This window comes from Geospiza fortis, unplaced genomic scaffold (assembly GCF_000277835.1).
Source record: "Geospiza fortis unplaced genomic scaffold, GeoFor_1.0 scaffold195, whole genome shotgun sequence".
Classification (NCBI taxonomy): domain Eukaryota; kingdom Metazoa; phylum Chordata; class Aves; order Passeriformes; family Thraupidae; genus Geospiza; species Geospiza fortis.
The window spans coordinates 5,257,617-5,272,716 of NW_005054324.1; the positions used below are offsets into that span (position 1 = coordinate 5,257,617).

The 15,100-nt window shown below is 35.6% G+C and overlaps 1 protein-coding gene across 1 annotated transcript in view; it reads right to left on the bottom strand.

Moving 5' to 3' along the window:
• The window catches only part of GRM8 (glutamate metabotropic receptor 8), a 314,925-nt gene that overhangs the window by 158,490 nt on the left and 141,335 nt on the right, over positions 1-15,100 (bottom strand). The window contains exons 4-6 of the mRNA XM_005420915.2: positions 12,989-13,124; positions 12,367-12,521; positions 11,283-11,420 (exon numbers count right to left, since the gene is read on the bottom strand). Of these exons, the coding sequence (XP_005420972.1) occupies positions 11,283-11,420; positions 12,367-12,521; positions 12,989-13,124 (429 nt within the window). The remainder of the gene's footprint in view (positions 1-11,282; positions 11,421-12,366; positions 12,522-12,988; positions 13,125-15,100) is intronic.

Sequence of the window (15,100 nt, forward strand, 5' to 3'; positions counted from 1 at the left end):
GCATTTTAGAACTGAACTAGTTTGAATTTTTGGCTACATGAATTTGATTTTTATGTTAGATAACACACCAGAGTATTTTCATTGGGTGGAATAAGGCTTAAGTCTCTTTTCTTTGAATTGTAAAATGGACTGGTTTAATTTCAATTCCAAATGCCAAAATCCTTTTTAAAATAGAAGATTGATCTTCTTTGCAGTCCTGCTTCTCAAGAGGATTTCTTGAATAATAAATTAAGAATAAAGGTTTTGACCCTAATTACATTTTTTCCCTGCTTTCCAAAATAGGCTCCTTATGCGTAACAGCAGTCACTTTAAATGCTTTCCTTCACCTAAGATTAGGAACAAGGGAACAGTTCTCCTGAGGCCTATCAGTGCATGCCAACACAAAGAGGTCCAGCCCTAAGGCCCAGCTCCCACAGCATCAGGTTTCCTTTTTCCAGGCTGCCTGCTATGACTCTCAATAATTTCTTCAGTCCTTTCCCTCTCACTTAAACTTTCTATTGTGAATTGAAGATCAGTACTACAAAGATTAGTGACAGGAGAGGGCATTGGAAAAGGCAAAAGATTTTTCTCCAAAGTCATCTTTGGAGACCTGCATACAGGTAGGGATTAAGAGAAAGGAGATTTTATACCGGAGATGAATGCATACTGAGACATATGTACATGCATGCTGCAAACCATGTTAATATTTAAAAACTGAATGCTCAAGAGAGTAGGTCTGTATGAATGTCAAAACCAAAAGCATAGTGTCAAATCATCATCATTTAATCAAAAAGTCAATCACATACAAAGTTGAAGAACATATGATCAATGAAAAGTTTTAATAACACATGTTCTCCATTAACTCCCTGCTCTCTAGGGAGGTATCATAAAAACACAAAGTGCAAGCACTTAAAATGACTATTTCCTTATGGGACTGGCTATGGAACATTTCTACATAGGTAGAAAATATATTTAAGACATTCTTTAGGTAGTTAGAATCATTCACAAGATCCTTAAGCTATGTAATGCTACTGAGTTCAGTGCAGTCCTGCATTGATGCATAAGTGGCCCCCCTACAGCCTACCTTGCATGACTGAAGCTGTATTTCTAAATATTACCCAGCAATTTCTTTGTATGCACAATTACACCTGAAATGCTTGATCATAACATAACTAATTCCTCACACTGAAATAAGAATTAATTTTAACTGCCATTAAAAATTGTTGTTTTTTTAAGAAAGGATCACTTTGAGAAAAAAAAAACAAAAATAATAATAAACTTGTTGGTAAATTAATCAATAAACTGAGCTGCAGAAAAATGTACAGTCTCATAAAAGAGTTACTAAAGACTTGCACATAATGAAAATAGGATTGTTTGAAATTTCACATAGCCACATTTCAGGCAAGCAAATATAATAATGAAACATCAGCCAGAGATATTGTAAATGACCAACAAGAACAGAGAGCCCCAAGAAAAGAAAGGAAGCTGGTCTTTATGTGGTTGAATTCTCTAGACACAATTTGAAATACTACAAATGAGCACCTTTGTAATAAAAAACAATATATGCTCAGATGCAGCTTTCTAAAATTGAATAAATATATAAACTAAGGAAAAAATAGTGTAGGATTTTTTTTTGCATTGTTATTTAAGGAGCACTGTAAAAAGGTGAGGAAGGTGATAAAACCACCATTCATATCCTAAAAGCACACTTTCTTTTTTATAATGCCACATGTATTACTGGAAGTAAACATAAAGCATTTATGTTAAAGGCTCCAAAAGCAAAAACCAACATGACTCAATACTACAGTGAAGGAGGTTACAAGAAGAAGTTTTAGTTCTTTTTTTCAGAAGAGAGATTCATGTTAAAAGAGAAAAAAATACATATATTTATATGTACATACAGTGGGGAAAACAAAACCACATGACAGCAGACCAAAAGAGTAATATGTATTGTAGTCCACTCTCAAAAACAATTTTGCTTTCATTGGTACTAGAACATTTCAGAATAGAGTATTGCTGAGATCAAATTCTTGGTTGGTTACCTTTTTCATAGGATGCTCATACTTCTTGTCTCTATTTCAAGGTTCTGTTCAACTTGACTACAAAGCCCTGCTTATTTTCACCCTACTCATAAGATCTAATTCTTATCTTCTGAAGTGAAAAGCAATGTAGCTTTCCTTCTGATCCTTCCTTTAAAGCTTTTCTTATCTACTCAGCCTTTGATTACTGACCACTCTGTGATTTCCACAAAGAATCAAGTTATTACTCTCATTGGGGGGCCATATCCTCTCAAATCTCATAACTCTTCATGTCAATAAAGCAACACTCATGTACAGCATTGAAGGTCTGGCTATACATCCTTTGTATTTTATCTCTGTGAAAGTAAGTTGCAAAATCTTTGTTCTGGTGTTCCAAACCCTATTTCATTTATTATCATAATAAATTACATGTAAGATTATTTCACAGAGGAATGGGTAAAAAATTTCAGATTAAATGGAAAGTGACTTTAAAAAATTCCGATTTTTATATGAAATATAAAATGTTATTTATGAAATTGAAATAACTGTATGTGATGGTGTTTTGTCGAAGGTTGGACTCAATTATGTTGGTGGTATTTTCCAACCTTAATGATTGTGTCATTCTAATATATTCTTCACAGTGGTTCTGTGAATTGCAGAGATTCAAGCAATTGCAGATATCAATTGCAGGTATCACTCTTCAAGCAAGCACTTAGAATGCTCCTAAAACTGCCACTTTAGAGACCTGGTCAATTTTTCAAAATTTAAAAGGAATAAAATGAATTTGTTTCTTGTTTGCTGTAGTTTCAAAAGCCATAGTCAATTTAAAAAGTTACCTTGAAGTGCTTCTAGTGCTGGAAATTATTTGTTCATTTCAAGATGAGAGAATAATTGTTGATCTGCCTGAGAGTCTTTGAAGAACTGTTCTTTCTAGAGTACAACTCAGGAAAAATCTACCAATAGTCAGAATCTAGCACTAAGAGTGAAAAAGCACCCATATTTTCTGAGCCAAACAATGTGGCACTTAAATTTCAGTGGACTCATACAAACAGGTTTATGATGTGCAAGTGCCCCCTCTCTTTTCTTCTTCTTTGAAAGAATAGAACAGGAAAGTCTGTTCAACAAAAAAAAAACTGAAAAAATTCAATCTCTGGCCCAAATATATTATATTTAAGCACATGCAAAAGTAAAGAACAGATTGGAAACAAGGGAACCCTGAAGAGCATGACCTCAGCACACCACCTGCCCCATCACTGCAGAGCTTTGAAGGCATTTGGATCTTTAATTTTGTGGGGTCAAGTGGAATGTATGTAGCACATAGACTATCCCTTTCACTGTTTTACGTTTTAACAAAATAAAAAATCAACCAAGACCATTCTTGGCTGCCAAAACTTCAGTAAATGCTGAAGTCAAGTAGAAAAACCCCAGAGCATTAAACAGCCATTGCCTACTGTTATGACCAGAGATACCACTAAAGGATGCACACCTCATTCCACGGTGTTGCTTTAATAATCTGAAAGTCATCTATTTTCCACAGGGTCTATGAGATCACAACACCAGCTATATTTGTCTCAGTGACAGCTCACATTACATTATGTAGATTCATCAAAGTTTTTAAATCCCTAATTTCTCTGTCTCCTGGTACCATCTCTCCACAACATAAAAGGATTTTAGCCAGAATAATTAAATATTTTATTTATTTAAGGCAAAACCTAAATATAAAACAGAAATGTAAATCTTTTTCAACAAGTCATTTTAAAATAGTTTTACATAAGTCCACAGGATATTTCATCTTGAAAACTGGGGTATTATCAGTAAGCAAATGGCCACAGATTCAGATCTGAGGAATATTTTCTGATAATCTGTGTACAGAGGACTGTCATTTATTGACTTCCCTTCTGTTTCTATATGTGAAAGTGCCTGTAAGAATGCTAAATTATCTCTTTAATTAATATTCATAATTAATATTTTTTTTTAAATAGCATTATCACCATGTTCTTACAGAGAACCTGGAAGGAAGGTTGCTTTGTTGAGAAAGTGATGATGAGAGCAACCACGGAATGGAAGTCATTTCAGCTGGTTTGAGCAATCTAAAAGTGGGACACCTGATCCAATTTAGTCATCTAGGACTATTTGCAATCTGTAAAGAGAGATGGGCATCCTCGCAGGGTAAGTCATACCAGTCTAAGCAGTTTACAGAGACATATGGAGGTGGCTTGCCAGAAGTTAGAGAATTAAGTAAATCCATTCCCATGAGCTCCTTCCAAGTTCAAGCCTGCAAGCCCTAAATATGCATTAGTCCAGAGTCCAAATCATTATGCCCAGTCATGCAGTTAAACCAATGTGAACTCAATATAACAAATATGCCTTTTGTCCCCTGTACACTGATTTTAACACAAATTAAGGACACCTGTGCTTCTACCCGACCTTTCATAAGAGCCCTTCATACAAAAACACCTAACTCAAATATTGGATACAAATAATATTCTAGAAATACTGAACTATAATTGGTACATTTAATGGCTACACTTAACCATTGGAAGACAAATTCTGACCTCCTTTCCTACACTGAATTATACTAAAGTTCATTGTGTACGTGCCATTGATTTTTCATGGACTACTTCAGCAATAAAAGTCTACTTGGTAGATTTAAAAGCCTCTACATCTGTTTACAGGTGACCAGTCTGAACTCCCTTCCACAAAAGATGAGCAATCACTTATAAATCAGGGACATTTCATGGGTGAATAATTACTCAATGTATTGAAAATGCTCATGATATAAAAGCAGTCCTAAGTATTTCCATCGCTACTTGATTGAAATAACTTCATTTACCCTCACTCATTCTATAACAAAATTAATATAATTATTAAGATACATAGGTTTACTTCTGGTGTTGGTAGTAACTCATAAAATGATCAAAAATCAAAAGATAAAGATCAAAGTAAATAAGATCAAAATAAGTTGAAATCTATTTTAATATCAAACAATTAACCAGTATAGAGAGCACAATAGAAAGATAAATAATTTCTTTTGTTTTACCATTTGCTTTTCCCTTTTTCTCATGTTTTTAAATTGCTTATATCCTGTTAATCAAGTACTAACTAACAGAGAAAATACTATTCTGTGGGAACTTTTGCATCAAGAATATATTTCCAAGTCACTCCATATCCCCTCAAAGTCTTTTGTGTCCAATGGATGTGATTGGTTGCAAAGATACCACAGTCAGCTTGGCTCCTGCTAATGCTGCAAATCCGACTATTGTGATTTTTATGTCAGATTACTGTACTCACACAAAACAGCAATAGACATTTCAAAAATATAAATAATATGTCAAAACTTATTTTAGATTTATGCAGAAGATATATTTCAAACGGGAACCAAGAAAATGGCAAGCAACAACAAAAGAATAGAAAGAACAAGAATTACCTTTTCTAACTCTTATGCCTACACATCCTAGTTACAAATCAGAAAGAGGGAGAGCAACAGCTATTTCTGTGTACTCTAAAGAGTCCCTCCTAAGCATTAGTGCCTCTTGCTAATTGTGCTAAATTCATGTATCTCAACTGCATCTGTTCTGGTTTTCTTAATTTTCTGTAGGTCTCATCAAGAAAAGAAACTACTTTAGGAGTGATTTGATGGTAATGGAACCATTACTCAAACAAAATAGCAAGTCATTGTGCCACTAAAAGATTCACATTCTGGTTTTCAATTTGTCTCAAAAACTTTTCAGAGTGTGACTGCATACACACATGAGTAAATTTACTTCCTCCTATTAATATTTTAGGGGCAACTGTAATTTCAAAGAGGTTAGTTAAGAAAATAAATAAAATCTCTGAGAAGTTCCTAGGTATGCATGGTTTTTATTATACTGCACCATGATTTTTTTTCAGTGAAACAAATAGCTCATTTTGATGGAGCAAATTGAAATTAGGCTAATTGACACAGGTCTCTATACTTTTGGAAACTCTTCCATCTTTATTTTTAGCAGCACAGTCAGACATTATAGGCAGTTAAAGGCTGATTAGGATTGCAAAGTAGTTAGAATTCTAACCACACAAACGTTGGGAAGACTTCTTCTGTGGGGATGTACATGAAGAAAATTTATAATCAACATTTTTGTTGAGGTTTTATTTCAGAAATTGCCATATTACATTGATGTTTTATTAAAGGACCCCATTTTGCTGTTCAAAGACCATAATGGATGCCTTCAAGGGATTCCGTGGGCAAAATCCAGAACAAATCTCAATGGAATTGTGACTTCTTTTGTCAGATTTGAAGCCGAATCTGTGTTTTTTCCCATTAAAACACGACATAGTCAGTGACTTTCATGTTACATTTCTATCTGCTTAAGCATACAAACACAAACACACATCTGCTTGTATAAGCACACACAAACAAACACATACAAATACAAAAAGAGGACTTCCAAAATTTTTCTTAGCTTGAAATCAAGTATTAGCAGTCTGTGAGGTTAATGAAAGCAAATCTAAGTAGATTTCATTTAATTCTTACTCTTCTCTCTTTGCACTTCATCATTAGTGCTGCTTTCTTTTACTATTACTTTTTTGCTTTTCAGAAAAAGTCATGTTGTATGTTGTCTCTATTCAATGCAATTATTAAAAGAGTATTCTGCAATATCTTTGTTTGTTTTTTAAATAATTGTATTCATCCTTCTGTAGCCTTCTTAAGGAAGACAAAATCTAGAAATCTACATTAAGGTGGGACTGACAAGTAATAGCTCAACAACCAAGAGTCAGAGCAAAGAACAAGTCTGGTCAGTCCTCATTATTTCTAAGTAATGCTAAATCTTCAACTACCAAAACTGGCCCATTGGTAGAGTCAACTGGGAAGCTGAGGGTATGGAAAAAATATATGTGAGGATGTCAAATTCAAAGTAGAGCAAGAGGCACAGAGTCTCTGCCATCTCCTGAAACCACCAGGCAAGCCCTTCCTCTTGAAGAGTCAACAGGAATCAAAGGATGAAAGAACACTGTCTCTGCCTTTACATTTTTCTGCTGGGGCACAGGGATGAGTGAAAACCTTTCCATCTCCTCACTTCTCCTCCCCACAGAGAATCCACTGCTAGAAAAAGATTACTGAAGACCCCTGAAAGGATCATGTCTCACTAAAAACGTTCTCACTGAATATAGAAAACCTACACCTTGAATAAATATGTAAAGGCTTCTTGTAACCTCTACATATGGTTTAATCTTGGTAGTGCTCTTTTCCATTTTGTTGTAGTAAGACGAATGAGTTTTCTCTGCAAAGGCCTTTCTTCTTCCCCAAGTAAAATAGTTAAAGGGTAGTCATTGAATTATTGCTTCATGCTTACTAAGTTAATGACCAATTTGATATTTTTTAATTCCAGAAAAGTCAGAACAAGAAATCCCTAATATTTTTCAATGAACTATTCTAATATTGAGGATTTGATCAATGTACACTCACATTCAGAAACACACAGAGCTAGCTTCAAATCAATAGTGGCAAAAAAATTACTTTTTCAAAGCTTAGGTGAATCATTGTTTTCTGTAACATGGCAAAAATCAGAAAAGAAACAAATGGGCAAATTCAAAAGAAACTTATTACTTTACATATCTCCAGAGCACAAATTCTTATAGGAATAAGAAGCAACAGCAACCACAAATAAACAGGATTTCAAAATTCAAATAAACTGTTCAAGTTATTACAATGCTAGACTGCAATGGTCAGTAATGTATAAGAAAAGAAAAGGTAAGAGGCTTATGCCCCTGTGTAATTCTTAATCTTAAAGGAAGATAAATTCCTTTCATACTTCCAGTGCTTAAAAGACTCTAGATTTTACGTGGAAAATAAAAGAGAGAAATGTTTCTCACTATTAAGCATTTTCTAGTATCTTCATGGAAAAAAATGCTTGAAATTGGATTAGACCAGTAGCATCCTCACTGCAGGCAGCAAAAATTTAGAGCTATGAATAACTTGACTAAATAGAGAACAGGGATATCAGTTTTGTTGTTGGGAATTACAAATGTTATAAGAGAAAAAGAGTCAAGTACCTCCTAAGTAAGATAAACAGAAAGGCATAATAAAATACATCTCAAGCCTGAGAAAACTTTATACCTATCACTTTGCCTTTTGATATCATTGGAGAGAGAGATTTTCAGAATATGCCTGTATTTTGAGCTTTTCAATTTCTCTCAGTGTACTACTGCCTACTGACATCACAACACCACAGAATCAAAGAATCATCAAGGTTGGAAGAGACCTTCAGGATCATCTAGACCAACTGTCATCCTGGTACCACCATAACCACCTCTAAACCATATCCCAAAGTGCCACATCCAGACACATCTCCAACACATACAGACAGTGACATGATTTACAAATTGGACTCGTGGGCAAAACACAAAGAGAATCTTATTTTCTGCAGTGCACAGATAAAAATACAGGAAAATTAGAATAAATGGTGTTTTTACATTTAGTCTTCAAGTTCTGAACTAGACATGGGAATATAGAAGCACGGAATCCCAGAATGGGTCAGGTTGGAAGGGACCACAGTGGGCCAGCTGGTCCAACTTCCCTGCTCAAGCAGGGTCATCCCAGAGCACGTGGCACAGAACTGCATCCAGACAGTTATTCAATATCTCCAATGAGGGAGACCCCACAACGTCTGTGGGCAACCTGTTCCTATGCTTGGCCACCTTCACATGCCTTTAACGAACTGAGCTGAAAATCAGGACTGAGATGCTACACACAAAATATCAGAGAAAGCCCACTGCAAGGAAAAATGGCTATGGGGATAGACCATAAGAAGTTCAAGGTTTTCAATACAAAGTTATAAACAACTAAATGTAACAGCTCTTATATTCTTATTAAAATGTGGGGATTCATTCATTTTTTTCACTTATCACCATTGTTTCAGAGCAGACATGGCCATGAGGTAATACCTTTGGCCTCTCAAGGAAAAGATAAATTCATGGGTAGGACATTTTAATTTTTAGCGGACATAGAAGACCATAGTACACACTCAACTGTTTTGAGGGCTGTGATATGAAGAACCAGCCGGGATTTCATTGTTGACTCTCTTTTGTGCATGAGAGGCCCTGACAAATGAACTGGGGCGTGTCAAGATATCATTTGCAATTCTCTGAGTCAAAATTGGGCAGGAGGTCATTCCTCCATTCTCTACCTATAATTTTCCTTAAATCCCAGGAGGTTTATTTTGAGCTTACTACCACCACCACCACCATCTCTTGATTCAGTTTACTTAAAATTATCATATTTTGGGTACCTTTGTTACCCAACCCTTTAAATTTGAGTTAGATAAGCACAGGGATCATGATGAATTGCCTCTTTGTGTCAGATCTGCTTCTGTTCGAGTGGGGACTTCTTCTATTGTGGCAAGCCACTTTTAAGTGGTTTTAGTCAAGAGTCCTATCACTCATAGGTACTTTGCAAAAGAATTCATTGTTTTTTCCCTGCTGGTTAAAATGCACATGCAACTGCCATATGAGACCTCCCATGTCTTTGTCCCATCACTTAGCACCATGTTAACTTTCTGGGCACAAGAAATATGTTTTCTTTCTATTTTCACTTCAGAGAAAATACCAGAATTTTTTTTTCATAAAATATAAAGATATCTGTTTCAAATCAGAAATTATTTTGGATCAGCCTATGCATTTCATACACTACTTTTGCTAATTCAATTTGTCAGATGAGGCTGAGATAAGTCATACAACCATCTGTGGTACCATTTAGAGCTTTCTAAACTACAACACACACACCAGTCATTCCACCTGTAGAACTTAGAAAACCGATCTATTATCCACTTAAAATAGCAATAACAAAATAATCCCTTTCCAGATGTGGGTAACTATCCAGCTGTGATTTACTGCTATATGAATCAAGGTCAAGGAGTAAAGGATTAGAGTAATGAGCTATCATTTAGCTCAGTGAGGAACTGAATATTACCCTTTTTTTTGTGAAATATGTGGTAAAAGGCAGAAGACAAGGTTTTGCTGAAATGACAGAGTGAATGCATGGCTCTGATATTTCTGTGTGAGTTGTATCTGTGACTTGTGAAGCCCAGTGCAGTAAGTGTTTGAATTGATGGCACAATACACATACAATAAATCTGATGGTCCAGAAAGTGCAGGAATCCATGTTCTTGGAGACTTCAAAGTGCTTCTGTCTGACAAGCCCAGAAGAAGTGGGATGCTGGCAGGCAGAAAGTTTGGAAGGGCACCCCTATAACAAAGGCTACATGAAAGTGTCAGCAAGCAGCCAGAAATCTTGGGACAGCAAGTGAAAAAAAAAAAGTTAATGTTCCATGGGGAAAAAATTATTTGGTGAAAGAGACTGCCAGGAAAATCAGGGTGCATCACAGACAGCTTATGTATATAGTGCAGCAAAATTGTGTAGTGCTGCTGGCATTACTCACAGAGATGATGGTCACAGCCAGCAATGCTGGGAGTGGTGACAGTAATTAGGGAAATGACACAAGGAGCCCTGATATTAGGTAAAAATGTCTACACAAAAAGTAACATAAGCAATCTGCTGTAGCCACAGGAAATAACACTCTTGTTATAAACTTTTCAAGTAACACCAAGAAAGCAACATCTCATAGAGAAGATCAAAGCCAGCTGCTGATGTGTTTGCTGTATTCGGTGTCATGACAATTGCATCTGGGTATGATGCCTGAGCAAGCACGTTTGCAAAAACTAGTGACAATTACTTCAAGTTTTTGCTCAAACTTTTTAGAGGCTTTCAGCTTTATAATATGATACAGGATCCTTCTTTTACACACGGGGACAAGTAATAAGAACATATTGATTTGCTTTTTCCTTCATCCTCAAACACAGTTTGTAAACTAAATAAAGAGTTTAAGACTTGACCTATCATCAAGACTTCAATAGTTTAAACATAAATTTAATTTTCACTGTATATACTTTAGGGTTAACAATATGAAAATTACTATGATGCACACACTTGCTAAAAAAAAATCATATTGACAACTACAGATAGGGTGATAGAGGAGGTCATTGAAAACATAAATGGAATTGAACGACTTGCGCTGGTCTTTAATAAAATCTGAACCCTCATTGTATTTATGCAAATTAACTACTAAATTTCTCATACATTGTCCATGAATTTTTTTTCTTCAGGTTAAAAAAAAGTCACACTTTTCTTACAACTCAGCAATATGCATTGGAGAACTGAAGGGAGACAGAAAAGCCATGAAAAGAAAGCAGCTCCTTTCCGTCACGCCTATAAACAATTTACAGATAATGTTTTACTTTCACAGTTACCTGTGCATTTCTTGATATTGCTATTTCTTTTTCCATGTGATCCTAACTTGCATCCAAAATTCTCCTCCCAAAATTCTGCAAACCAGACATTTCTTCGATTGTTAGCAAGTGTTCTGCTCCGAAAATATCTATCAAATCCTACATTGAAGAGAAGTGGAAGAAGCATTAAAATATGATACGTATAAAAATAGTAAAAAAATATAAATTTAAAGACAATATCAGATTTTTTTATAAATATAAGAAGAAGAAAAAGCTTTAGACACAAACTATTTTATGAGCATAGTAGCATCTAAGGATTAGACTTCATTTCAAGGCCACATAAAATCATGGAGTGGCTCTTTGCTGAACAAGAGGACATCCAGGACACCTATAATTCTGCTTCTATTTATATAGTTAATGACACCAGTCGAGAAACTAAAGATTCCTACTTAAACCTGGTGATCACCAGCCTTACCCTTGCAAATCTGTCATAATGAAATCATGATTAACACATCCCATCTGGATTAGCTCCTTACAAGTATTTCCCTGTGGCTAAATTCTGTATGTAACATCAATAGTGTTCATTTTTCCTAACCAATTACCAGTTTAGCACACTTACCCAGACATAAGAGATGTTACTATATCCAGTACCCTCACGGGAATAAGGTACTGCAAACAAACTTTTACTTCATCCACCAAGTAAGAATCTTTCTTAATACAGTAACTTGTTAAAGTAAGTGTAGGAGTGGAAAGCGGGGCACAGATCAATCTCCTCCCCAGAGAATAATCTGATTCATTATCATTCATCCAATACTCTCCTTATTTGTCCCAAAGAATGACCAGGCTATGGTTAAGAAGCTCTCAACTCCAAGTATCATCATTATTAGACAATTACAAGATTGCCTAATTGCAGATTCTGCATCTCCTCATCTCAACAGATATATTAAATTATTGTTCTATCAGGCCAACTCAGGTAACTTTTCGGACAACTTTTCCTGAATTCCCTGTAATCAATGACAACATGATTTTTAAATTATTTTTAAAGAGATCTAAAGTACTAGAACTCTGACAGAAAATGAAAGGTTTGTGCCACATGCATCCTTACCATCTATGGATGTTCTTTTGGGTAGAATGGTTACTGCTCCTTCAGCAATCTCCTCCTGCTGCTGGACTGGTGAAATTTTTGACCCCCAGCTGTCTGAGCCGATCCAGAGGAAATGTCCAGACTGATTCGCTTTTTTGGCTGCTTCCAGTACTCTCCTGCAAAGAAACAACAAATGACCAATTAAAGAAATTCCATTTACAAAGAACTTGAGAAAGCCAGCATTTATTTTGGCTATGCATAAGCTTACAAGAATTAATTAATCTATAGTTTTCACAGTCTAAGGTGTACTCCGCAACAGCTGTAATGAACTCAAGATACAGTAATACACAATTTGTTTCATCCTTAGCCGTATTTTTCTAGCATTCTTATTGGTTTCTTCCTTTTCAGTTACCAAATAACTGTCTTTGGCACTGCACTCCTAGGAGGTAGGAGAAGTCTGGAACTACACAGAATAAAGGACCAGCACACTCTATAATTGCAACTCCACTTCTTATCATCAGATTCCAAGAATTTTTACATAGTATTGAATCTGAAACTTCTTTGTTAGTCTATTTTCCACCAGCCAACCAAGCATCTTTGTGAAGAGGAACATCTTCAAAACACAAAATTAGGAAACAGGCACCTAATATCATCTTCGTTTGCGAACATGATCACTGCTCGAGCATTTGGAGTTTCCAACAAGCGCTTAATAATCTTTTCAAATTCTCCTGGTCTTGGTTCCCGAGGGATTTTGAGTGACTGAGCAATGCAAACACCTCCTAGGAAAAATTAAAAGGATAAAAAAAGAATTTTAACACAGTAAATATCCACACTTCAAAAAATTCTTAGCTAACCAGGCAAGCAGACAAAGCAAGGTGCTAATCTGAGATACAACAGCACAGCCAAAAGTAACATTATCCATGTCTTTCAAAACATGATTTGTACAGGCTTACACACTTAATGCTGCATTAAAGAGTATAACACAATTACCTGCTACTTTATATTTTAAGTACTTTTTTCAACAACATTCTGAGACCTGTTGTCAAGCGCCACACTCTGGCTCAGCTGGACTGAGCTCCCCAGACCTACCTAATCCATGGCAACTGAGAACCCAGCCTTGCCACAGCATTGCATTAGCCATGGATCCACAGTTTTACAGTCACCTTGTGTTCATGATGTGGCTCTTTGGTATCAGGAACTGACACACACCTCTGCTTTGTCAGCAGAGTGCACATAGCAGAGAATATACACAGATCACTTTTAACTGTTATTATGACATTCTTAAATGAGCTGCCTTAATTATTTAAGAAGCTGTCATTGAATATTCTAAATTACTAATCAGCAAATTAACACAAACTCAGAGATTATATTTCTTCCTGATAGAGGGTGCTGATTGAAATCTTTGCATTTTACCTGTCAAGTAAAAAGGGTTGATTTCTACAGAAACTTAGTGTTTTCTTATAGCTTTCATAGACCAGTTCAGGGGAATCTCTACTCTCCAACTACAACGCTGTTATCTGTGTTTCAGCATGCAAGAGAAAAATTTCTTGAGCCTTTGTCATGAATCACTGAGTCCACATTGCTACCAGTTTCCAATATCATAGGTTGTCGTAGACATCCTTTTCACTAAAATCCTTTCTTTAGGATTTTTTCCTTCTGGGAAGCTGAGGCCCCAGAAACAAGATGTAAACAATAGATTGTCTGCTTCTGTGGAATGCAACAGGTCAGTTCTGGATTGGCCCAGATTGAGTGTTTGGAAATAATAGCCAATCGAGAACTGAGCTCTCTCGGACACAGTCCGAGAGAGCAAGTTTTGTTATTCATTCTTTACTTTCTATTCTTAGGTAGCTAGCAGCTTCTGGAAACTCTCCTTTTCTTTTTCTTTTTAGTATAGTTATAATAGATGTATATATCATAACTTAATAAATCAAGCCTTCTGATCATGGAGCCCGTCTCGTCTCTTCCTTCACCCCGAAAACCTTGTGGCCAACCGGCGACAATAGGTGGTCTTTCTGATTGCTTGCTGATTTGCTTATTTTAATTATTTTTTCTCTAAGAACTATTGCCTGATTCTCATTACTACATTGAACACCCAACAATGATTGTTCTTGAATTTTGTTATTCCAACCATAAGAACCTATTGGGGGAAATCTAATCACTAATAAACCCAGAAAATTAAGAAAATGAGAAAATATTTAGCTCTGGCCAAAAGTAACAAGTTACTAGACAAATGCAAGCAAATTGTACATTTTGTATCCCTACATCTAAATACTTCTACACTGAAGATGGTTTTCAATGTGTGTTAAAAGAGATGTTCTATTTTTAATGAGTTTTAAAAGAGGTACTCTATTTTTAATGAATGCTGGTATTTATCTTCTGATGTATAAGATCATTTGAGACATGTATGTTTCATTGCATTAAATGCAGTTAGTCAACTAAAGTCACAGTAGGATGGCTATGTTGTGTATGGGGAGGCTTACCAACGTTCTCATCCATCTTGTTCCTCCTATCAAAATGTCAGAATTTTATGTTTCCAAAGGACTTCACAAATTAGGTTGATGAATACCTTCAGTGGTAGGATTTGAACAAAAACAAGGGTCCAGCCAGGTGAAGCTTGGCGTGTAGATTAACATGAAGGTGTTACCAAGGTCCCTTGTGTAAGCTTTCTAAAGCTTAATGTATTTAATCTTTAAGCAAAATAAACAAAATAAAGGTATGTCTGAAGGTACTTTCCTTATTTTTTTCAAAAAATGAG